This window comes from Mobula birostris, chromosome 15, assembly GCF_030028105.1.
Source record: "Mobula birostris isolate sMobBir1 chromosome 15, sMobBir1.hap1, whole genome shotgun sequence".
Taxonomy (NCBI): Eukaryota; Metazoa; Chordata; class Chondrichthyes; order Myliobatiformes; family Myliobatidae; genus Mobula; species Mobula birostris.
Window position 1 is genome coordinate 49,969,233 of NC_092384.1, and position 26,054 is coordinate 49,995,286.

The following is a 26,054-nucleotide window of genomic DNA, read 5'->3' on the forward strand; positions in this document are numbered from 1 at the left end:
TTACCTGGATGAGGAAGTGGAGGGATGGGTTAGTAAATTTGCTGATGACACAAAGGTTGGGGGTGTTGTGGATAGTGTACAGGGCTGTCAGAGGTTACAGTGGGACATCATTAGGATGTAAAACTAGGCTGAAAAGTGGCAGATGGAGTTCAACCCAGATAAGTCTGAGGTGGTTCATTTTGGTCGGTCGGATCTGATGGCAGAGTGTAGTATTAATGGTAAGCCTCTTGGCAGTGTGAAGGATCAGAGGGATCTTGGGGTCCGAGTCCATAGGACACTCAAAGCTGCTGCACAGTTTGACTCTGTGATTAAGGAGGCATACAGTGCATTGGCCTTCATCTACCATGGGATTGAGTTTAAGAGCCGAGAGGTAATGTTACAGCTATGTAGGACCCTGGTCGGACCAGACTTGGAGTACTGTGCTCAGTTCAGGGTCGCCTCACTACCGGAAGGATGTGGAAACTATAGAAAGGGTGTAGAGGAGATTTACAAGGATGTTGCCTGGTTTGGGGAGCATGCCGTATGAGAATAGGTTGAGTGAACTCAGCCTTTTCTCATTGGAGCAACAGAGGATGAGAGAGGTGTATAAGATGATGAGATGCCATCGTGTGGATAGTCAGAGGCTTTTTCCCTAGGGCTGACATGGCTAACACAAGAGGGCACAGTTTTAAAGTGTTTGGAAGTAGGTACAGAGGAGATGTCAGGGGTAAGTTTTTTTTTAAGCAGGGTGGTGACGGAGTGGAATGGGCTGCCAGCAGCAGTGGTGGAGGCAGATACGATAGCATCTTTTAAGAGAATCCTAGATAGATATATGGGGCTTCGAAAAATAGAGGGCTATGTTTAACCCTAGTTAATTTCTAAAGTAAGTACATGTTCGGCACAGCATTGTGAGCCAAAGGGCCTGTATTGTGCTGTAGGTTTTCTATGTTTCTAACTACTGAAGATTGCGGTGTATAAAATGGCTTCCACAATACACCAGTAGCTAATCTCAATGTAGTTTATTTGATGCAAGGGAACTTAACACCTTCTGAAAAGAACACCATAAGGGTGTTACATAAATCCAAAACTTGCTTTCTTCCTGTTCCAATATACCTGTAGTAGCAAAAACAGTTTTATTTTGTAACCATAAAAGACCAAACTTGTAAACTAGTGTGCTCATATCTCCTGCAAACACTCACAACTATGGACCGAAAAATCAGCTAGGGCAGGATGAGAACAACATACTAAGAAATGGTGGTTAGCAAATACTTTAACATCACATAGCTCTAAATCCCTAACAACTAATTACTCCTCACCGCCAATCACTTCCACAAACTCTGATCCAGCCATAGCTAAGAAAGGAACCTGAGCTTCAGATGCAACAGCTTTTGCCAGAAGTGTTTTGCCACATCCTGGTGGTCCGAGCAATAAAGCTCCCTTTGGAACTTTGGCACCAAGTTGTAAGTAACGATCCGGACTCTGAGAAGACAAATATACAACTTTATTTTATTTCCTTACCAAGTGTTATAACAGCAGAATTTTTTCCTGCTTATACCCCCAAGTACTATTCCATTAGTAAAACATGGTAAGAAAGCAAAGACCTGTTGTTACAAAAAAGGGTCACATTTGACTCAATAGCAACATTTACAGGAACTTCGATTATTTCATTTGTTCAATATTTGTTTTCTTTTGACCTTCATAATCATATGCATCTCTGCAAGATTCTGCTGGAAGAACTCAACGGGTCAGGCAGCAATCATGGACGGAAATGGGCAGTTAATTTTTTGGGTTTAAAACGGACTACCTGACTCACTGAGTTCCTCCAGCACTTATTTGGTCTTCCAGATTCCAGCATCTGCAGTTTCGTGTCTCCATGTCTGCAAGAACTGTTTTACTAGGTCACTATTAAAAGAAAAAAGAGCCGAAACATATAGCTGGAGAAACATAATGGGTAAAGTAACATCTGTGGGCAAAGGGATAGTCAACATTTTAGGCTGAAACCTTGTAAACCAATACCTTGTTACTTTCCAAAAGACACACATCAAGGTTGCTGGTGAATGCAGCAGGCCAGGCAGCATCTGTAGGAAGAGGTGCAGTCGACGTTTCAGGCCGAGACCCTTCGTCAGGACTAGCTGAAGGAAGAGTAAGGGATTTGAAAGTTGGAGGGGGAGGGGGAGATCCAAAATGATAGGAGAAGACAGGAGCGGGAGGGATAGAGCCAAGAGCTGGACAGGTGATAGGCAAAAGGGTATACGAGAGGATCATGGGACAGGAGGTCCGGGAAGAAAGACGGGGGGGGGGGGGGGGGATCCAGAGGATGGGCAAGAGGTATATTCAGAGGGACAGAGGGAGAAAAAGGAGAGTGAGAGAAAGAATGTGTGCATAAAAATGAGTAACAGATGGGGTACGAGGGGGAGGTGGGGCCTTAGCGGAAGTTAGAGAAGTCGATGTTCATGCCATCAGGTTGGAGGCTACCCAGACGGAATATAAGGTGTTGTTCCTCCAACCCGAGTGTGGCTTCATCTTTACAGTAGAGGAGGCCGTGGATGGACATGTCAGAATGGGAATGGGATGTGGAATTAAAATGTGTGGCCACTGGGAGATCCTGCTTTCTCTGGCGGACAGAGCGTAGATGTTCAGCAAAGCGGTCTCCCAGTCTGCGTCGGGTCTCGCCAATATATAAAAGGCCACATCGGGAGCACCGGACGCAGTATATCACCCCAGTTGACTCACAAGTGAAGTGTTGCCTCACCTGGAAGGACTGTTTGGGGCCCTGAATGGTGGTAAGGGAGGAAGTGTAAGGGCATGTGTAGCACTTGTTCCGCTTACACGGATAAGTGCCAGGAGGGAGATCAGTGGGGAGGGATGGGGGGGACGAATGGACAAGGGAGTATCAGTGGGGAGGGATGGGGGGGACGAATGGACAAGGGAGTTTCCGTCTGGGTAGCCTCCAACCTGATGGCATGAACATCGACTTCTCTAACTTCCGCTAAGGCCCCACCTCCCCCTCGTACCCCATCTGTTACTCATTTTTATGCACACATTCTTTCTCTCACTCTCCTTTTTCTCCCTCTGTCCCTCTGAATATACCTCTTGCCCATCCTCTGGGTCCCCCCCCCCCCATCTTTCTTCCCGGACTTCCTGTCCCATGATCCTCTTGTATCCCCTTTTGCCTATCACCTGTCCAGCTCTTGGCTCTATCCCTCCCCCTCCTGTCTTCTCCTATCATTTTGGATCTCCCCCTCCCCCTCCCCCTCCAACTTTCAAATCCCTTACTCACTCTTCCTTCAGCTAGTCCTGACGAAGGGTCTCGGCCTGAAACGTCGACTGCACCTCTTCCTACAGATGCTGCCTGGCCTGCTGCGTTCACCAGCAACTTTGATGTGTGTTGCTTGAATTTCCAGCATCTGCAGAATTCCTGTTGTTTACTTTCCAAAAGAGGCTGGAAAGCATCCCGAAAGAAGGCATCAGCATTTTAAATAGGATATATTTATTTCATGAGTTCAAGCATTAGGAAAAAAAATAGCTTAATTTAAAAAACTTTCTAACGAAACTGACATAATTTACATTAAAGTGATTAAGTTAAAACACATCTTAGTCAAGGTCAAATGTCATCAGTCAAAAACAGAATTTGATATTAAGTTTTTAAGTATTTTCTCAAGGTGGCAGAGGCAATATGTTCAAGATATTTAAATTAACTTGGTATCAAAATTAGTTTGAATATCAAAAACAATATTTTCATAAATCAATAGATATTAAGCACTTTGCTCTCAGTACTGTATATGCTACAGTATATCACTTGAAACAATAATTTGATCATATTGATGTGCACTAAAACGTTACTTTTAATGTTTGGCATTTCTTTCCTAGTTAACATTAATAATTTTTATTAAATGGCCTACATACAGTTGCAAGAAAAAAATCTGTGAACCCTGTACAGTTACCTGGTGTTCTGCATTAATTACTCAAAATGTGGTCAGATCGTCATCTAAGTAACAAGAATAGACAACTGCAAACTGCCTTAACTAATAACACACAAACAATTGTACTTCTCATCATTACTGAGTACACCATTTAAACAATCACAGTCTAGCTTCAAAAAAGTGCGTGAACCTCTGGAGTAATGCCTCTACAAAAGCTATTTGGAGTCAGGTGATCCAATCAATAACAAACAAGAGAAAATCTGCAGATGCTGGAAATCCGAGCAACAGACACATAATGCTGGAGGAACTCATCAGGCCAGGCAGCATCTATGAGAAAAAGTACAGTGGCGTTTCAGACCGAAACCCTTCGGCAGGACTGGAAAGAAAAAAAAGCTGAGGAGTAGATTTGAAAGGTCGGGGGAATGGAGAGAGAAACACCAGGCAATAAGTGAAACGTGGAAGGGGAGGGATGAAGCAAAGAGCTAGGAAGTTGATTGGTGAAAGAGACAGAAGGTCATTGAAGAAAGAAGGCGGGGGGGGGAGCACCAGAGGGAGGCGATGAGCCCCATTACCTTCAGGTAATCAACAAATTCGTTAACTTCCAGTTTGGCCTCATGCATTCCTGCCACATCCTTAAAAGCAACTCCTTTTCCAGACTTTGCATCCACGATAGTGAAACGAGCCATTTTCAGCTGATTCTAGGCATGCGGCAAAAATAATATTAATCAGGAGGATGGTGGATCCAGTATAGTTCTACACTGTGCAAGCCTTATTAGCATTGGACAATTTTCCTCATCCTCACCATCATTTTTAGCTCCAATCGTTTCGTGCAAATCTACTGCAGCATTCAGTTGTTTAATCAACATTACATCTTCAAAATTTCAATAAGCAATGACTTAAGCCCCTGAATTACAAAATGAAACTACCGTCAAGATTGCTGGAGTGAAGGTTGGGGTTGATGGGAGAAACTAGAAATCTGAAATTAAAATGAAATTAGCAAGTCGTATCTAGCTCATCCAACAGCAAAATATGTACTGTGGATGAAGACACAGAACAAGAGAGGACAAGAATACTAAAGCAAGGATGTAATACAGAGGTTTTATAAAGCACTGGCGAGGCCTCACTTGGAGGACTGAGAGCAGCTCTGGACACCTTATCTAAAAAAGGACGTTCACGAAAATGATTTCGGGATTGAAGGGCGTTTAATGGCACTGGACCGCTACTCGCTGGAATTCAGAAGAATGAGGGGCAACCTCATTGAAACCTATTGAATGTTGAAAGGCCTTGATAGAGTGGCTGTGGAGAGAATATTTCCTGTGATGGGAGAATCTAGGACCAGAGGACACAGCCTTAGAACAAAGGGGTATCCTATTAGGACGAAGATGAGAAGGAATTTCTATAGCCAGAGATTGGTGAATCTGTGGAATTCATTTCCACAGGCACTGTGGGGAGCAAATCATTGGGTATATTTAAGGCAGAAGTTGATAGATTCTTGATTGTTCAGGGCATGAAGGGATAACGGGAGAAGGCAGGAGATTGGGGCTGAGAGAAAAATGGATCAGCCATAATGAAACAGTGGAGCAGACTCAATGGGCCAAATGGCCCAATTCTGCTCCTATATCTTAATTCTGCTCTATATCAGAGCACATTTTTTAAAAAATCTTACAGCAAGAAGACTAAAACCAATGTTTAAATCCTTGAAGTGAAATGTAATGTTGTATCGGTATAGCAACAATGAGCCTCAGATGGGCATCAAGAAATAATACTGTACTGGATTTCCCGCCCTCATTTTTAAGAGTAAACATTTTCTCCAAGAGTTGGGGCAGATTGACCAAAACCTCCAAACTAATTTCAGAATGCAACTGCAATCACAACAGAATCCAAATTAAGAAAGCATTGAAATTATATATTAAAGACTGAACATCACAGAACTAAAACACAAACTTTGAATGTACTTTCTATAATAATGTTATATACTGTATCTACTCGCGATTGAAAGGTTAACTTTAAACTAAACATACTTACAAATGCACTAAATCCACCTTCTCTTCCAGCCATTCCTGCAAGCCGAAATATGTACCACAGAATGGCTACTCCCACTGCAGCCATCCCTAGGGCATACAGTGCACTTCAGGAAAAAAATGTAATGAGTTCATTAATTATATTTTATATTATCAGGCCGGAAGCAGTTTCAATTACAGAAATCTCAATTTTGTTGAGGTTCTTCAGAAATAGAAAAATAGTACAAGGCAGCAATCTAGTCATTGACACCTGTTTTGTCATTCAGTATAGTCACAGCAAATCTTGTGTCTTGACATCTTTTGTGTCCAAAAAAAAACCCTACCCATCTCCTTATTAAATATGTTTAGCAATTTAGTCTTCCCTATTTTCTGTGGTAGATTTTCACAGATTCACCATCATCTTTGAAACCCTTAATATGTTCTCACCCTCTTTTAAACAATTGTGATGTCTGTTTTGGCTCAATCTTCCAGCTTGCTACTTTTTCTGGCAATTTATTTGGAAACCAGCTGCATCTTTGTCACTAATTCACCCTTTAAGAAATATCAAACTGTTCTGTATTACAAATGTAAAATCTGACTCAATGTTTCCACTGGAAGTAACATGTCTCCTTTTACCTGTCCCCTGCACTTTGATTCACCAAATTTCTCTGCTCCCTCATTAAGATCCACAACCAGTCATGCACAATACATAAACCGAGAACAAATTGAAGCACACAATTATTAAAGTGCATCTTGTGAGAAACACACAAAATTTTTTTATCTTTCACCAACATCAAAACCAGATACATTCAACTTCCCATTTGACCATACCGAATCCGATTCCCATATCAAAAGACTACATACGTAACGCTGATGGACAAGCCTGATGAGCCCAAAGTAAAACTTAGCTCAATGTGTAACATGCAGAACTTCATGGCGAGAATGCTGTTTTCAAAAGTCAACATCTGAAAACATGAATCAATTGAAATTCCTTCCCTCTTACTTTGGAAATACATGTTTTTTTTGCTTCAGCACAGGCATATCACCAGCTTGTGACTGACTGCTAATGTTTCTGTCAATTACTTATACCTGTGAATTGTTACATTTTATCCTCAGTTCCAGAATCAAATAACCTTCAATAATGAAAGATAAACTCACTTTCCAAAGAAACCTGTACGCTTGTATGATACCGGGATCCTGTCCTTTCCATCAATCCCAAGCTCATTTTCAACAGCCCGCAACTTCTCTTCAAACTTATCGATATTTGCTACTTGCATTCGATACATCAAAGCTAACCGCTATATAAAAAAAGTAAAGGTCCAATAAAACATTTGGGTTAACACACTTATAGTCACTCAACATCAACTCTCAACTAGAAAAATTAATCTAGCATTCAAAAGTGGATGAGAGATGCCTGTTGGCACATTATTATGAACAATTCTATACTGAAGTAAAAGTACTGCACAGACAGTTTCTTCATATGTATTTGAATGTCCCTCAAAACAAAAATGGAGTGGAAAAAGCCCTTTTAATGTTAGTCTCACTTATCCCACTGCCAAGAATTCAGACGTTTACTTTTAGTATATAGCAATCATATGGTGCCTTTTCCTCATTACTCTAGAGAAAGTGATGGGGAACCACCTTCCTGAACTGCTGCAATCTTAAAGGCAGCATGCCTCATTGTGCTGAGAGCTCCAGAATTCAAACCTGAAGTCAGCAATGGCCAATTGTCAGGTCAAGGTACATGTACACAGGTGCTGCTATCTTCAAATGCCTGACAGTGATAGTGCATTTGTAAATTGTTTATGCAACTTCTCTGACACGTGAAGGACGGAATGAATACTTTCGGCAGGGTTCTGTAGATTACTCTGTCCTAGGTAAAATCAAGCTTTCTGAGTGTTGCTACATCTGCTCCCATCGATGCAAATGAGAACATTCCATCATACTGAATGGTACTTTTCAGCATTGGAAGGGCAGAAGGCAGGACCACTCTATGAATATGTGATCCAATTTACACATCCACAGTATTTACAGTGAATCTCTGATTATCTGCTATTTGATTGATAGAAATCCTAATGCTTTGACCTCCGGCTCATTGGGTTTGTTTCATCCCCAGTTCATCAGAAATATTTATTTCGTTACTGTGTAATATCTAGTTAAAACCTGAAAAGCTAGGCTTTTAATAGGAATAATATCCAGTAGTCAAGCACCACCAATAATCTGGCACCAAGGGTGGTAGATTATTGAAGTTATAATGCATGTAGGTAGCTCAGCAAGTGGTACAGAATTAGTGGGAATGATGTAATGGCAAGCCAGTGCTAAAGATTACACACCTATTTTGAGGCACTACTTAAATAATGGAAACATCAAAGCAAATTTCAAATTTATTCATTAAGGTCTTTTTCATTGTATTATTTTGTGTCCTTGAACCCAATTAAATCCAAAATAAAAGGCAGATTTATGACATATTGTACACTCTGGATAACTGCCTCACATTGGCAGCAATGAACTAACATTTTACTCACTAAATTCAATGAAGACCCTTACCAAGAAAATCTTGGTTTTTAAAACTAACTCTTACTATAGTGGCAACCTAACTATTTATTTGACGTTATTACTACCCACCCCATTAACTACATAAGATATTGCAACATAAAATCAGGTCAAATACATAATCAGCTCAAGTACGGTAAGGCAACAATTTAAACATACAACCTTCAAGCCATTTTGAAAAGTGTACTACAAAAACTGACAACAGTGCACTTCGAAAGTGATAGAACACAACAAAAACAGATTAGTCTTTTCCCCCTCAAAAAATGCTTAGCAGCTTACCGGTCTACCAAATACGACAGCTCCTGGGTGAAGGTAGATTTCTACAATATCACTCTCTGGAACAACCTGGACCTTGGCCACTTCTCCCTTTGCCAACATCTCCTGAACAAAATCATTCCATGAGATATTTCCTCCACTGCTGTTGATGGAATTCAACAAACTCATAATAACAGCTATTATAAATAATGTCCTCAGTCGTTCCCTGTACATTTGATCCTCCCTCTCTCGTCTCCTTTTCTCTTCTGCTTGAAGAAAGAAAGAAAATAGTTATGCTATGAAAATAGAAAGCAAAAGCAAGGAAGGAAAACACTTTTTCCCAGTTTATTAAGTTTGCTACCAACAACAGAACATGTATCAAATGAAAACAAAATTGTGCCATTTCAGAACATAAAAGATACACTGACTCACAATAAAGTGAAATTTACAGAGAGAATTTTCATCCTTAACTATTTTCATGATATCAGATTTTACACAAGGACCCAACCTATTCTTATTGGGCTACTTTCGTTTAAAACCTTCTATTGCTCTAAATTCGAGAGGCGAAAGCAAGAATTTCATTTTCTTACACTCCCAGTCTCACATTCTTGTTTTTTTTTTATGAAGCATGTTAGAGATTTCTTTTTGTCATCTTTAAAAATATAGTCATCTGTAAAACAAAATAAGCCATATGTTCACATACCTTCATCTTCTTCAGAGCTTCTCCCTTTGGATTTCTCATTCTGTTTTTGATCTTGTGATGATTTTGAGGTGCTGAAGTGGTACATGCCACCTATTAAATAAAATATTTTAAATGTTATAATGATGACAATCTCCAAGCAGAAATAATACCTGAAGATCATTCTCACCCACCTAAAATCTGGAAAATTCTTGTTGGGTCTTGTGTCAACTGTTTTAAAGTCTGTATTCTGTTAAATCCTTGGAATTGATGTGTTAGTGGACGAGACAAGAAGCTCTGTGAAAATAAGTAATAAAGCACTAAACAAGTGCATTAAGAATTTTTCCTGTAATTTCTGGTGGAAATTAGATAATAGATCACTGGAAAGTTACAGAATTACTTTGCCATACTTGCATATTTACTACAATTCTTCTTTCAAAATATACCTTTACAAGATACTATACTAGACCAAGGTAACATAAATTTGTAATAATAAAATGCAGCATAGTTGAATAACTGTATAATTGTTCTGAGTGATTATAGTTTATGGGAATCATCACTGCTGTCCAACATTTAACATCTTAAAGAGGATTAGGAAAGTCATAGGCTGATTGTGATGTGAGAATTCAATTCTTTTCATCAACCTGACCAAAGCAATAAATTTGGATACACCAGAGTCACAAAAACAATGTTCAATGACAAATGCACATGGCTAAAAGATAACATTGACCACAACTCTAACCTATATTGTGTATTGCCACAAAAACAGAAAATGCTGGAAATCAAGAGTTCCAGCTCTCCAGTGTTCACCCCCTGGAAGACAAGCTGGATTGCCTTGATCTGCAGCTGACCCAGTGCCAGACGAGGAACTCCTGCGTGCTTACAGAAAAGCAGTTGCAAAACAATATTCCATGCACCATCAATCTTCAGGCCACACTATGGGACTTATGCTCATATTTTTGTGATTGTATGTGCTATTGCGTGCGACTGCATGTATTGTATTTTGCACCTTGGCCCCATAGGAACGCTCTTTTGTTCAGCTGTATTCATGTGCATGATTGAATGATAATTAAAGTCGAAGGAGTAACACACACAAAATGCTGGAGAAACTCAGCAGGTCAGGCAGCATCAACGGAGAAGAATGCACAGTTAATGTTTTGGGCCAACACCATTCATCTGAAATACGATATTAATTTCATTCCACTTCCCATAGCCGTGGTCTTACCTGTTTAGTATTTCCAGCATTTCCTGTTTTCATCTTAGCTATCTGAGATCTGAAGACCCCCCCCGCCCACTTTCGCTACACTGTGTGTTTCGACCCTCGCGAAAGAATATCTGTTTAACAGAGACATCTAAAAAGCACAGCACCATAATTGATTATATAAACATATCCTGAAATTAAATAACGACAAACCTGCAGGCAAGAACAATGGCACTATCATACACAAGGGGCAAAATAAAAATGTTAAAAACAGGCTCTGGGAAAACTCAATGGATTGAGACGATTCTGTGGATGCAAAGGGCTGATCGACGTCTCTGGTCGAGACCCTTCAAACAAAGTACTTTGCTTTAAGTTCGTGGTTCGTACAAAGAAAATAGATACAGATTGAGCCAAACTACAGTCCCTGAGTTATCCAATTCTAATTTTAATGCTTAAATTTAAAAATTGTGTTGGGCTTAAACTGACCGTAAATTCGGCTTTATTATTTAGTTTGCACAAAACTGGTTACGTATATTGATTCTGAAATTATGAAGGAGGAAATATTAAGTGTAAGAAATAAATATTAAAATTGCCTGCATTTTATATTTTAACCAAATAAATTAAAACTTTGTGAAACACATAAACTTACTATGCTCTCTTAGGACAAAGATAACTCACGATCACTCACCTTGAGAATGGGATCTCTGCTTTGGTGACAAGAGGACCTGCTGGAAACATAACATAGCCTTTTAAATTCGCAGCGACGACAGACAATATCCTGTCCCAAGGACTCTCCTTGAGAAGCAGCTTTCAAACAGAAAAACCGATACTGTAAATGCTTATTTTTGCAAGACCACAACACTGATGGAAGACCCTTGACAGAACCCAGCTGTTGTTGCAACAACCGCACCGCCATCTTCAACCAACTTCACCTTCCACCCCGACTGCCTCACTGTTACGTAACAAACATAGCTGCGCAGGCGCACTAACCCGCCAGTAAGGAGAAACACGTATATAGTTCCTCAAGGAATGTTTGCTTTGTCATCTTCCCCTCAGCCACTTACAAAATACTAATTTGCAATCTTCTAAGATTTGCTTTTCAAATAAAGTTCTTCATTTTCGCCAACACTCAGTAAAGTTATGTTTATTGTCAAAAAGCAATTCCAAAATTATTGCAAGCTTTGGTGCACAAATTGTTTTTATTTTTAAGAAGCCTCTTAAAGCCCTACAGAACAGGGTATATGTCACCAACAAAGTTAAACAGGATGGGAACTTCAGTAAATAAAGTAAATGTAGTTACAGTAGACGTAAAAGTAATTAGGTGTGATGAATACATTTTAAGAGATTTGTTAAAACTTAATAGAGATTTTTTTAACATTATGTGGGGAAATCATTATAGAATTAGATAAGAGTTAGAGGCTCCTGTAAAGGACAAAAATAATTAGCTCACTGGTGAAACCATGTCTTCTAAGTAAGATTATTTCTTTAACATAATTCTTCTCCCTTTATGCCATCAAAGAAATTAACATCAACTTTTTGTTCATTCCCATGGATGCTGCCTGACCTGGGCTGAGTTCCTCCAACATTTGTGTACTTTGCTTTGGATTTCCAGCACCTGCAGAATTTCTTTTGTCAAATAAGTTGATATTCCTTCAAATCACAAATCCATTCAGCAAGATTTAGAAACATGCTGCAGTATGACAACTTATCAGCTGCTGTCATTAAAAATCCATCTCAACTGTCATGTGTGAAGAAAAAGCAGCAACAGCAATGTGTTCTTTAAGGATGGTTCTAATTTCCATGGCTTAGCACTGCAAAATCCTGCAGAGTTGTAAGTTATTTTTAAAATTGCCAATAATTGTCTTCAGGAGAGAAAGTATCAGTGTGCTCAAAAATATTTGTAAAAGAACCAGAAAATTGGGGCAGCAGTAAAATGTAAATCTTGCTTTGTTTAGAGGGATGACATCAATTCTTCCTGGGAAGCTTGTTCAAGAAAATATGCAGCAAACTTCCTCCGTGTCCTCTGAATGGTGTTGGTTGAATGTGCTTTTTGTGCGAAGGACGCTGGACCCACCAATCAGCATGCACGCCTTTGGAAGGAGATAGCTGAAGCCATGGGAGCCACTCATTAAACCCTGGTATGTTTGCCACACAGGAGGAAGCTTTAATCTGCTTACCAAAATAGCCAAAGTAACATTTCTCCTGAACAGTCTCTATTGTCTCCCTTCCCAACACTCTCACTTGTCAATCTATGCAGCCAGTCCCCGTGATCACACAAAACCTCCTACTCTCTGGCCTGTTCCTGGCTTTGTGCTCCAGGTTAAAGACTGGGTGTAGCCTGGCAACTGACAACAGGGTGGGGCAGAAGTGACATTGGGTAGACTGGGAGTAAAGTATACCAAGTCAACAATATCATCATGATCAGGGAGTATTAAGGGCATGGGGAGAATTACAATAGCAATAATAATAAAGAACCCTATGTTCTCCTATCCCTAAAGTGCAACCGCAGCTTTGCTCCACACAGTGAACATTAGAACATAAGAAACAGGAGCAGGAGCCTGCTCCGCTATTCAATAAGATCATGGCTACCTGTCTGCCTTTTCCCCATAACTCGTAATTCCCCGACAATGCAAAAATCTATCCAACCTTGTCTTAAATATATTTACTGAGGTAGCCCTCACTGCTTCATTGGGCAGAGAATTCCACAGATTCACCACTCTCTGGGAAAAGCAGTTCCTCCTCATCTCTGTCCAAAATCTACTCCCCCAAATCTTGAGGCTTTGTCCCTGAGTTCTAGTCTCACCTATTAGTGGAAACAACTTTTCTACCTCTATCTTATCCATCCCGTTCATAATTTTATATGTTTCTATAAGATCTATATGCTACATTTTACTGCTGCCCCTGGTTTCTGTTTTTTTTTGCAAATATTTTTGAGCACACTCATACTTTCTCTCCTGAAGACAATTATTGGCAATTTAAAAAAAAACTTCCAACTCTGCAGGATTTTGTTTCTATAAGTTCTATGTGCTTCTATAAGATCTTTTATTGGTCATTAACTGGTGTAAGTCTTCCAAGTTCATTGCAGACCGTCAGTTTCAATCACAAGACATTGTTTATTTGGTGTTGGAGCTAGCCTGGAGATCCCAACTCTCCCACATTGCTGTTGCCTAAAAGGGAAAATTGCCATCCAATATAAAGTCAAACAAGATAGCCACGTTTCTCTTTAGACTGAGGAAACCCTACAAGAGACTGATGTATTGTCTATTGACTGATGGCCCAGCTGGATGTGGGTCTGCTGACACAATGTAAACGGCAGCAAGTTTCAGAAAATTCTGAAATGCTGACCAGCCCGGGCCTAAGATGGCTACAATCCCCGAGCTCACAGTGCAACTAGATAGGGCTACTTTGCCCTAGACTTCACATATTACCCAGTAGAGTACTGTGGGTTCAAGAACAGAAACAGTAATTTGGGGTGTCATAGTGAAATGACCAGAAGAGGTGAGACATCAGGTTAAAGCAATAAATATGTGAACAAATAAGTAGTTTACATGATTTGGACGGTAATTTATAAAAGTACAGAAAATAAAATGAACAACTAGGATGTGTAATTTTGTTGAGAGTGAAAGTGACTCACTTTTGTGAGTGGCATTTCATCCCTGTGCTTTAAGGAATCAGTTACTATTGCCTCATTCTTATGGTTAAGAAATATTAGAAAATTTGAGGTTGTATTGTGGTCTAAAATTAGTACTGTTGTGTTTCTGTATTATTTTTGACATATTTACTTCTTCATCACTAATTTCATACTGGAATTGTTTTTAAATGTAATTGTTTTCTGGGACTTTCTTTAGCCCTGTTGCAACAATTTAAATAAGATTAGATCCTTAAATTGTTCCCATTTCATTCAGCAGCAAAATTAATGATTATTTAAATGAAGACAAATTTTGTACTTTTTTTGAGGTACTAACAGAGGAGGCAGATACTTTCACAACAATTATCTGGCTGAGCACTTGAATTGTTAAGAACTTGTAGGCTATGAACAAAATTTTAGTAATGGAGTTAGTCTGGCAGATACTTTTGATTATTAGCATGGACATGATGTGCCATGGCATTGTTCCTATGCCATATGAGAGTCGTTGGGCAGGATTTTCCCTGAAGGAAACCATGCTGACTTTGTACTATCTTGTCCTTTGTCACCAAGCATTCCATTACCTCATCCTTAACAATTGACTTTAACATCTTCCCAACCGCTGAGGTCAGGCTAACTGGTCTATAATTTCCTTTCTGCTGCCTTCCTCCTTTCTTAAAAAGTGGAGTGACATTTGCAATTTTCCAGTCTTCTGGAACCATGCCAGAGTCCAATGATTTTTGAAAGATAATTTCAAATGCCACCACAATCTCTAACGTTACCACTTTCAGAACCCTAGGGTGCAGTTCATCTGGTCCGGGTGACTTTAGGTCTTTCAACTTTTTGAGCACCTTCTCTCTTGTAATAGTAACTGCACCCACTTCCTTCACCTGCTACAACATCAGGCATACTGCTAGTGTCTTCCATAGTGAAGACTGATGCAAAATACTCATTTAGTTCATCAGCCATCTCTTTGACCCCTATTATTATTTCTCCTGCCTCATTTTCTGGTGGTCCTATATCCACTCTCATTTCTTTTATTTTTAACATAATTGAAGAAAATGTAGTATCCTCTTTGATGTTATTTGCTAGCTTGCTTTCATATTTCATCTTTTCCCTTCTAATGATTTTTTTTTTTGGTTGCTCGCTGTAGGTTTTTAAAAACTTCCCAATCCTCTATCTTCCCTCTATTTTTTTGCTTTGTTGTATGCCCTTTCTTTTGCTTTTACAATAACTTTGATTTCCCTTGTCAGCCACGGTTGTACTATTTTACCATTTGAGTATTTCTCCATTTTTGGACATATATCCTTCACCTTCCTCATTTTCCCAGAAACACAGGCCGTTGCTGCCCTGCTGACATCCCTGCCAGCAGCTCCTTCCAATTTACTTTGGCCAACTCCTCTCTCATACCACTGTAATTTCCCTTACTCTACTGAAACACTGCTACATCGGACTTTATTTTCTCCCTATCAAATTTCAAGTTGAACGCAATCATATTGTGATCACTATCTCCTAAGGGTTCTTTTACCTGAAGCTCCTTAACCGCCTCCAGTTCATTACTTAACACCTAATCCAGTATGGCGGATCCCTTAGTAGGCTCAATGACAAACTGCTCTAAAAAGCCATCTCTTAGGTATTCAACAAACTCACTCTCTTGAGTTCCATTACCAACCTGATTTTCCCAATTGACCTGCAGGTTAAAATCTCCCATGACTCCCATAACATTGCCCTTTTGACACGCCTTTTCTATTTCCTGTTCATACTGAGGTTGTAAAGAATCCTTGAAAGTGAACCTATAGGTTGTAGAATCTGTTCATAGTGGCGAATGAAGTTATCCATGCTGGTTCAAGGGTCTAATGGTTGTAAGGTATTAACTGTTCCTGAATCTGGTGATGTGGAGCATAAGGCTTCTATGTATCTTTACTTTACTTTATTGTCGCCAAACAATTGATACTAGTGCATACAATCATCACAGCGATATTTGATTCTCCGCTTCCCGCTCCCTGGAGTACAAAAAAATTCTGATGGTGATCTCCAGCTGGGTCAGTAGCTTCGCCAGGGTGTTGTTGATCTTGCTAGATGTAGCAGATTGGAGGTTTAGAAGGGTTTTTCGGGTATAGGATAGTGTAGAGGGCAGTTTGCTCGGGAAAGCATGTGCAGAGTCGCCAGATACTGGCGCCATCTTGAAATTTTTACCTGAGAAAAATATCCTGCCCAAAGATAGTAATGAGAAGAGGGCATGGCCTGAATGGTGGAGGTCTTTGCTGCTTTCCTGTGGGAGTGTTTCATGTAAATGTACTCAATGCTGGGGAGGGCTTTGTCTGTGATAGTCTGGGCTGTATCCACCACTTTTTGGAGACTTTTCCAGTCCTAGGCATTGGTGTTTCCACACTAGGCTGTGGTGCAATTCTCCCTTGTGCATCTGTTAAGTTCTGATTCCATGCTGAATTTGTGTAAGCTTGTAAGAATGTAGAGGTGCCTTTGTGCTTTCTTTGTACAGTACTTACTGCCTATTGCACCGCTGGCATTTGGGGCAGCAATGAAAGCCCTCCATCACCAGTGGTGTTCAGGGCTTCCTTCAACATGCTAGTGGCTTCCTCTCAGTTTTCAACTACTGTCAGTCACACAAGTCCCAAGTGGGGAATCAGGAATACCACTGCACTTAGGTGTAGGAGAATTCTTCATTGCTGTTTCCATAAGTTTTGTTTGACCATTCAGGATTGTTAGACCTGAGGTGAAACCCCGAACAAGGAGGATCAGTGGACCACTCCTAGTCTGGCTTCTACCCTTTGACCTGTTTGGCATGGGTGACCCTACCAACAGCCAAAGCATAAAGCCCTGATTCCAGCCAACATAGCTCTCTGGGTCATTGAGGGATGCAAGCCTCCAAATCACGACAAGGTTGTGGTCCTCTAGGAGGGCTTTCTTTGTACTGACACTTAAATGCTGGTGTTAGGAAAGATCCTCTGATGTGTTAATGCCAATGAATTTAAAGCTACTGACCCTCTCTTTTTCCATTCCCCTAATGAAGACTGGCTTATGGACCTCCGGATTCTTCCTCTTGTGGTCGATAATCAGCTCTTTGATTTTGCTGACAATGAGTGAGAGGTTGTTGTTGTGGCACCACTCAGCCAGATTTTCAATCTCCCTCCTATATGCTGATTCGTCACCACCTTTGGTCTGGCCAACAATAGCGGTGTCATCAGTAAATTTAGCATGAAGTGAGTAGAGCAGGGGGCGAAGCACACAGCCCTATGGTGCACCTGTGCTGATAGTGAGTATGGAGGAGATGTTGTTGCCGACTCATAATAACTGGGGTCTGACTTACTAGGGGTCAAGTCATACAAACTTGAAGATCCAGTTACACAGGGAGATATCAAGGCCCAGGTCTTAGAGCTTCAAAGTTCAAAGTAAATTTATTATTAAGCTACATCGTTGTTGTTCCTTTTCATGCCCTGTGGCACATTGGGTTGCATTTTTTGCCATTCCCTTAGCATTTGTCTCTTTTGTTAGGAGGCCAAGTTGCTAGCTCGATGCTCAACCCAGCATGGATGGAAAGCGTGCAGGGGGCAGGCCAGATTCAAACATGGGAACAATTGTCTCGAGATCCAGTGCTGATGCCACTACACCACCGGCTGGCTAGTCAAACTATATATATATGTCATCATATACAATGCTGAGATCCATTTTCTTGCAGGCATACTCAATAAATCCAATAACCATAATAGAGTCAAGAAAAGCCGTCACCAACTGGGTTAACAAACAGTGTGCAAAAGACAAGAAACAGTCCAAGTACAAAAATAAATAATTATATTAATAATAAATAAATAGATAAGCAAGCAATCAATAAATAAATATTGAGAACATGAGATGAAGAGTCCTTGAAAGTGAGTCCATAGGTTATGGGAACATTTCAGTGATGAGGCAAGAGAAGAGTGATGAGTTTCGAGGAGTTGATAATGTTCAATGCTGAGCTGTAGTCAATGATGAGCATTCTCATGTATGCATCTTCACTGTCCATATGTTCCAGAGCTAGTGAAGAGCCAATGAAATGGCATCTGCTGTTGACCTATTGTCAAAAGGTAGTTGTGCCATTGAGACAGGCACCTTTTTAAAGTAAATAAATAAATAAATAGACAGATAACAGATTAATTAGTTTTGATGAATGTTGTGTGACTCTCAGATTCACCAAGTTCACTAAAGTAACAATAATTTGGAACAATTAATACCAGAACTCACCTTTATCACAAATTAGTCATCAGCAAGATAAGAATTGTATATCAAATCCAAAACTATTGTATATATTTTGCCAAACAAACTAAATATAAGCAATTATATTTTCTGCCAAATATCTATTAGCATAATATTTTCAATAAAAAAATCCATGTGATGTGTGTGAGTTCTTTATTCTTTTATGATGATAATTCATAATTTTGTTTAAAGGTTTCTAAATAGTCAGAAAATTGTAAAGACTTATGTAGAGAGCTGAGATTGAGATATCAACATAAATAATTTCCCTTTTTAATAACATCTTTAACTTTGTTAGATATCCTCAGGTTCTAAACAGTATTATATAATGAAATAGTGTATATTAGGATAAAGGTAGACAAATTTCAAAAACATTCATGTTTAGGGAGTGTGGTAGGAGGGTGAGGGTGGCAAGTTAGGATATTGCAGGAATACCTGAGGAACAATGGAAAAATGAAGTCTTTCGGCATCAAGGGGAATACTCCCACTGGCTAGAATCATACCTTTCACAATGAAAGTTGGTTATTACATCTCTATGACAATACCTCACAGTTCTTCATATGATGAGCCGTTCAAACCTGGAATCATTTTTGTGAACCTCCTTTGAACCCTATCCAGTTTCAGCACACCCTTCCTAAGATAAGGAGCCCAAACCTGCTCACAATACACCAAGTGAGGCGTCACCAGTGTTTTATAAAGTTTCAACATTACATCCTTGAATTTATATTCTAGTCCTCTTGAAATGAGTGCAAACATTGCATTAGCATTCCTCACCACAGACACAACCTGAAAATTAACCTTTAGGGGATCCTGCGCAATGACTCTCAAGTCCCTTTGCACCTCAGTTCTTTGTATTTTCTCTCCATTTAGATAATAGTCAACCTTTTCATTTCTTCTAGCAAAGTGCATGACCATACACATTCTGACACTGTATTCTATCTGCCACTTCTTTGCCCATTCTCCTAATCTGTCTAAGTCCTTCTGTAGCCTCTCTACTTCCTCAAAACTAACTGCCCTTCCACCTATTTTCATATTGTCTGCAAACTTTACAACAAAGCTATCAATTCCATCATCCAAATAACTAACATGTAACAAACAGAGGTCCCAACACAGACCTCTGGAAACACCAAACAGAAAAGGCTCCCTTTATTCCCACTCTTTGCCTTCTGCCGGTCAGCCACTGCTTAATCCATGTGAGAATCTTCCCTGTAATACCATGGGCCCAGGGCTAATTAAGCAGCCTCATGTGTGGCTCCTTGTCAAACGCCTTCTGAAAATCCAAATACATCAACTGATTCTCCTTTTTCTATTCTGCTTGATATTTCTTCAAAGAATTCCAACAGATTTGTCAGGCAAGGTTTTCGCTTGAGGAAACCATGCTGACTACAGCCTATTTTATCATGTGCCTCCAAGTACCCTGGGACCTCACCCTTAACAATCGACTCCAACATCTTCCTCACAGGTGCTTCCTGGGCAACAACTATCTGTAACCGGATCGCAGATTATCTCGGTTCCATCATAATGTCAGAATTGGAGATTTTTGCTGATGATGACACCACATTCAATTGCACTTGCAACTCCTCAGAAAATTAAAGAGTCTATGTAAGAGTGAAAGAGCATTCAGACACAGTTTGGTAAACGGCAAAGTAACATCCCAGCTCTGGAAGAGTTTCACCATCTACCAAAGGCATTCAATTTCATAGCTGAGCTCCTGCCTCCAGTCCAAAAACCTGTGGGGTTGTTGAAGTGAGCCGGGAAGGATGGTAATCTTAGACCATAAATTCTATGGGTCTGTGGCGAATACAGCGGTTCAGAACCAATGTATACTGCAATGAATAGTCTTTCCGACATGAAAAGGCTTTTTACAGGGTACCAAGTACAATTTAGGAACATGATGGAACGGTATCCAGCTGAGTGGAGTTCTATCAACATTCAGACATTTTGACACCCTTCAGGACAAAGAGTCTGCTTGATTTGTAAATACAGAATCAAAATCAAAGTCAGGTTTATTATCATTAACATACATCTTAAAATATGTTGATTTGCAGCAGCAGTACAGTGCAACACATAATATATATTATAATTTACAATAAGAAATATATATTAAAAAGAAAATAAATGTAGTGCAAATAGTGAACATTTTCCACTGTTGATGGATTAAGTCCTGGAACTCTCCATCGAAGAACTGGTGGTAGAACTATCTCAAGTACAGTTCCAGCCGTTCAACAATTTGTCTAATAGCCATCTTTTCTCAGGCAATTGAGAATATGCAATAAATGAAAGTCTTGCCAGTAATTTTCACGTATTATAAATTAACTTAACTGGAACATCTTCTGGTTAAGTAGATCAGAATTTAAAAGATTTTGGAAAACATACTGAGGGTAACGCATTACAAGGTAAAAGTACAAAATGTATTGCACAAGTATATTTTGTTGTTAATTCTCCTAGGCTAATCATTAAAGAGATTATTGGAACCTAAAAGTGACATATAATGTACTGAGATTAAAAATCTCTTGTTCATTACCATTTGCTCGTCGTCTTTACTGAATCTTCTTGCTTGATTCAAAATGAACAAAGATAAGTAAGTTTTGGTGCTGCCAAGGTCAATTGACACACAAATCCGGAAGTATGCTGTTGGCATTACATATCATTCACATTCATAGAATACAAGTGTTGTCTGTTCATGCAGACACACATATTCTTGGCAGGTGCACGGATGTGAGTATAAAGAGGAACGGAAGACATCGAGATTTCAGCAATTGTAAATAATGATACTTTTGTGTTAGTAGGATGCTTAATCACTGGCATCGAGATGTATCCTCCTGAGTAAATTAATAGATTAACAAAATAAGAATTTGGCCATTGGTTACTGATAGGTAACTATTGTTCTATAATGTGGCAGCTCTTAGATATCTGAAATAAAAAGAGAAAATTGCTGAAACCTTTCAGCAGCATCAGAGGAAAATTAACATTTTCAGCTTCCAAGACAAAAAAGAAATCAATAATTTTAGAAGATAGTTCTGTATTTCACATTTATATGACTTTTGAACAATTTACTTGCTTATTATTATTCTCTTTTGCTCTAAACCCTACCGAAGACATGTCCTTTTGTACTTTGCTTTGCAACAACCATGCCAATGTCCCTCACTTATGTGCTCTTAAAAACTGCCTTGTAGCAAAATTTTGAGTTTTGATCAAAAGACATTGATGTAAAAATATTAATCAAGACTAACTCTGCCTGACCTGCTGAGTTTTTCTAACCGGCTGTGGGAGTTTGTGATGGTTTCTCCATGTCTTGATAGTCAAAGCGAGCATAGAAGGCATTGAGCTCACCTGGAAGTGAAGCCCTGTTTTCGCCTGTGTCGCTTGATTTGACAAGCCCGGCCACAACTGTCAAGCATCCTTTGTTAATTCAAGCTTAGTTCAGAATTGCCACTTCACCCATCAGATGGCTTTCCAGAGATCATATCTGGACCTCTTGTAACTTCCCTGGTTGGTAGACTTGAATGCTTCTGACAAACAAGAGAAAATCTACAGATGCTGGAAATCCAAGCAACACACACAAAATGCTGGAAGAACTCAGCAGGCCAGGCAGCATCTATGGAAAAAAGCTCAGTTGACGTTTCAGGCCGGAACCCTTCAGCAGCACTCTTCAGAAGGGGTTTGGCCCGAAACATCAACTGTACTTTTTACCATAGGTGCTGCCTGGCCTGCTGAGTTCCTCCAGCATTTTGTGTGTGTTGCTTGAATGCTTCTGATCCGGCTCTCAGCAGACTGGATTGCAGATCTCATGGTTCATCCAGAGCTCCTGTCATAATGAGACCATGTTGCACATCAAATTGAGAACAAATAAAAATTAATGACACCATTAATGATGTTCACATATTGTATCTGTAAACAGTGTAGGTATTATGACACTGAATTCCATCTTAGTGGCATTAATAATACCTAAATTCAGCATTCAGCAATTACTTTATTGGGTGATTTTTACATTTATATATACGGTTATGAGAACAGATATTACGTCATACCCAGAATCAATTAAAGGCCACACTAATTGGGTGTTCAACCAGAGATTTTGTATTACATTTAGATACCTTTCGAGCACAATAGTTTATTTCTCTTATTTGGGGGTCACAGATGAACTGGGCAATCGAACAACTAAAAAATTGTCTACATATATATTTAAATGGAGTTAAACCTGTATGGGAACTCCAAGTACAACCTACAGAAGGCTATTTTAAAAGATGGAAAACAATTCTAATTGAGGTTAGAGACAGAATTGGATGCACGTCAGCTCTGGCAAGGTTTGCAGGTCATTACTTCCTACCAGGTGAAACCGGACATCACAAATGGCTGTGATGTTTCACTGCCAGATGAGCTCAATGTCTTTTACGCACACTTTGAAAGGGAGAATAAAACTACACCCATGCTAATCCCTGCAGCATCTGATGGTCCTGTAACCTCTGTCTCAGGGACCAATGTCAGAACATCTTTCAGGAGGGTGAGCTCTCGCAAAGCATCAGACCTTGGGTGTACCTGGTGAGGCTCTGAAAACCTGCGCCAGCAGCTGACAGGCATGGTCAAGGATGTTTTGAATCTCTCACTGGTGCATTTGAAGGTTCCCACCTGCTTCAAAAGGGCAACAATCATACCAATGCCAAAGAAGAGCAGGGTGAGCTGTCGTAACGACTATCGCCCAGTGGCGCTCACATCTACTGTGATGAAGAGCTTTGAGAGGCTGGTTATGGTCAGAATCAACTCCTGCCTAAGAAAGGACCTGGATCCGCTGCAATTTGCCTATTGCCACAATAGGTCTAAAGTGAATCAGTCACCGGCTCTCCACACGGCCTTGGATCACCTGGACAATAGTAATACCCACGTCAGGCTGATGTTTATTGATCTTTTTTCAGTATTCATCGCAATCATACTCTTAGTTCTAATTAACAAGCTCCAAGACCCAGGCGTCTAAGCCGTCCTCTGCAACTGGATCCTTGGCTCCCTCATTGGCAGACATCAGTGCAGATCGGAAATAACATCTCCTTCCTGCTGGGCCCAACATATTGATGTAATCAACACTGGTGCACCTCAAGGATGTGTGCTTAGCCCACTGCTCTTACTTTCTCTTCGCCCATCACTGTGTGGCTAGGCACAGCTCATAGGCCACCTTTAAATTTGCAGATGACACAACCGGTGGCATAATTTCAGATGACGAGGAGATGTACAGCAGTGAGACAGATTATCTGGTTGAGTGGTGTTGCAACAACAACCTTGAACTCAAGGCAGTAAGACCAAGGAAGTGACTGTGAATTTCATGAAGGCAAAGTCGAGGGAACACACGTCCCACTCCTCCTTGAGGGATCAGCAGTGGAAAGAGTAGGCAGTTTCAAATCCCTGGATGTCAACGTCTCTGAAGATCTATCCTGGGAAAACATATTGATGCAATTACAAAGAAGGCACAACAGTGGCTACATTTTGTTAGGAGTTTGAGGAGATTTGGTATGTCACCAAAGGCTCCAGCAAATGTCTACAGATGTTCCACAGAGAGCATTCCGGTTGGTTGCAATCACCCTCTGGTACAGAGGTGTGGGTCACTGCACAGGATTGAAAAAGCTACAAAAAGTTGCAAACTCACCCAGCTTCATCATGGCCTCCCCAGAATCATGAACATCTTCAAAAGGTGATGCCTCAAAATGGTGGCCTCCATCAGTAAGGGCCCTCCATCACCCAGGACATGCTCTCTTCTCATTTCCGCCTTTAGAAGGAGACACAGAAGTCTTAAGAAACCCACTCAATGTTTTAGGAAAACTTTCTTCCCCTCCACCATCAGGTTTCTCAATGGATAATGAACTCATTTACACTACCTTCCTATTTTTTATTTTCTCTTTTGGCACTGCTTATTTAATTTTATATGCAATATATATAACCTTATTGTAATTTATTTTTAAATTATGCATTGCACTGTACTGCTACTGCAAAACAACAGCATTCATGATATTTACCAGTGACATTAAACCCGATTCTGATGTTGGCAAGAATCACCATAAGCAACACACACAAAATGCTGGAGGAACTCAGCAGGCCAGGCCAGTGTGTGTTGCCTGGGTTTCCAGCATCTGCCGTATTTCTCGACAAAGTGTCGTCATAACCTTTTTTCTTTTTCTTATCCTCCCAATTATTTGTAAGTGCCTGATGGCTGAGAAATGGCATGGAATGTGACAGGGCTTTGCATACATGGCTTTAGAGTGAAAATTACTAATTCAACGATGCATCTCAATGCAAGGCTATTTACTACGCAATTGTCCACACACGAGTAACAATTGTTACTTTTCATGATGAAATATAGAGTGATGTTTCAACACTATGTACTTTCCCTCTGTTCCAAATAAGGAATTAATACTGTTTTCACTGTTAAGTTTCTTCTGTTCTTTTACATCACTCCTCTCAAAAATCAAGGACCAGGCAGTTTCAATCATGGATGTTGATTAGGATATTGCAGTAGTAATTATACTTAACACTTAAATGGATAGATATTCCAAAATCAGAACACTGTGAAATCATCATCAGTGTTGACAACTTGAATTCAATGCCTTTAGAGGGCTAGCACCAAAAATATTTACCAAATGAGCTATTTTCTTGTTAGTAACAACACCAGGGTTTCACTAACATCCTTCAAGCATTGGCCAACTTGATCCTGGTGAATCTTCAGTTATGGATGACTCTTAAATTGGGTTAAGTACTGTAAATACCATCTACTATTGTCACGTGTCAACATCTCTTTAAAAAAAACTGTTCTGCTGAACTTCATTGCCATTTTCTATAATTCCTAAACCATTACCTTTGAAAACATAAGATGCTCCTGGCTGCTTCGTTAAAAATAGCGACCCAGTCTGTTATTAATTTTAAACTGTTTTTCACTGAGCTGCTTCTACTCATTACAAGATGTTTCCCGTTTGTTACACAACTTAAGCTATTTTTCATTTCCCGATTATTCGCTTTCGACTCTATTATGTCTAAGAAGTTAAGCCTCAGCACTTAAAACTATTTCCTTATAGTGAGCGTATTTTGTAAGTTTTTAAAGCTAGGCAGATTTAAATAATTAAACGTTTTGTAAATTAAGGGGGCATTTAATACCTAATTAAAAGAAAATAAGCACCTAATCAGCTGGGTGCGAACTTTCACTTTAAACAAATCAAAACAGATCGAAAAATGCAAATGATTTGGTGAAAGTCACTTGAGAAATCGTGGGAGCGCAAACACAACACAAGCATGGCATCAAGGAGCCGCGGTCACGTGATCTACACGCAGGCATCGCCATGCCAGAGGTCAAAGTAATAACTGAAGTTGTCCACTGCATTACCATTAAAAACAAATCAGCTTATAGCATGGGGAACTTCAGCAATACTTAATTTAGAATGGGTACAATTTTCACTCAAAGAGGGGGGAACACTTCCGGTAGATCGCTCGACCATTCAGGTGCCTTGTTACAACCATCCTCGGTTGTGCCGCCACGTGATCAGCCACTGACCAATGGCAGACATTGTTTTAGTTGTGCCCGCGGAAAGTCAAAGGCCGTTTGGAAACATTTTTT

At 39.9% G+C, this 26,054-nt stretch overlaps 1 protein-coding gene and 1 long non-coding RNA gene across 3 annotated transcripts in view; both read right to left on the reverse strand.

Moving 5' to 3' along the window:
* spg7 (SPG7 matrix AAA peptidase subunit, paraplegin) overlaps nt 1–11,531 on the reverse strand; it is a 36,521-nt gene extending 24,990 nt beyond the window's left edge. For both annotated transcript variants that reach the window (XM_072279751.1, XM_072279749.1), the window contains exons 1-8: nt 11,279–11,531; nt 9,584–9,686; nt 9,414–9,503; nt 8,735–8,976; nt 7,061–7,200; nt 5,928–6,030; nt 4,475–4,600; nt 1,296–1,458 (exon numbers count right to left, since the gene is read on the reverse strand). In XM_072279751.1, coding sequence (XP_072135852.1) covers nt 1,296–1,458; nt 4,475–4,600; nt 5,928–6,030; nt 7,061–7,200; nt 8,735–8,976; nt 9,414–9,503; nt 9,584–9,686; nt 11,279–11,506 — 1,195 coding nt within the window. In that variant the 5' untranslated portion in view covers nt 11,507–11,531. The remainder of the gene's footprint in view (nt 1–1,295; nt 1,459–4,474; nt 4,601–5,927; nt 6,031–7,060; nt 7,201–8,734; nt 8,977–9,413; nt 9,504–9,583; nt 9,687–11,278) is intronic.
* A 10,679-nt stretch (nt 11,532–22,210) lies between these two features.
* Nucleotides 22,211–25,802, reverse strand: LOC140210299 (uncharacterized). Its single transcript, XR_011889203.1, has 3 exons — nt 25,302–25,802; nt 24,099–24,218; nt 22,211–23,886 (listed from the first exon to the last, which is right to left on the reverse strand). It is a non-coding gene; the product is annotated as an uncharacterized lncRNA (long non-coding RNA).
* Between the last annotated feature and the right edge of the window lie 252 nt (nt 25,803–26,054).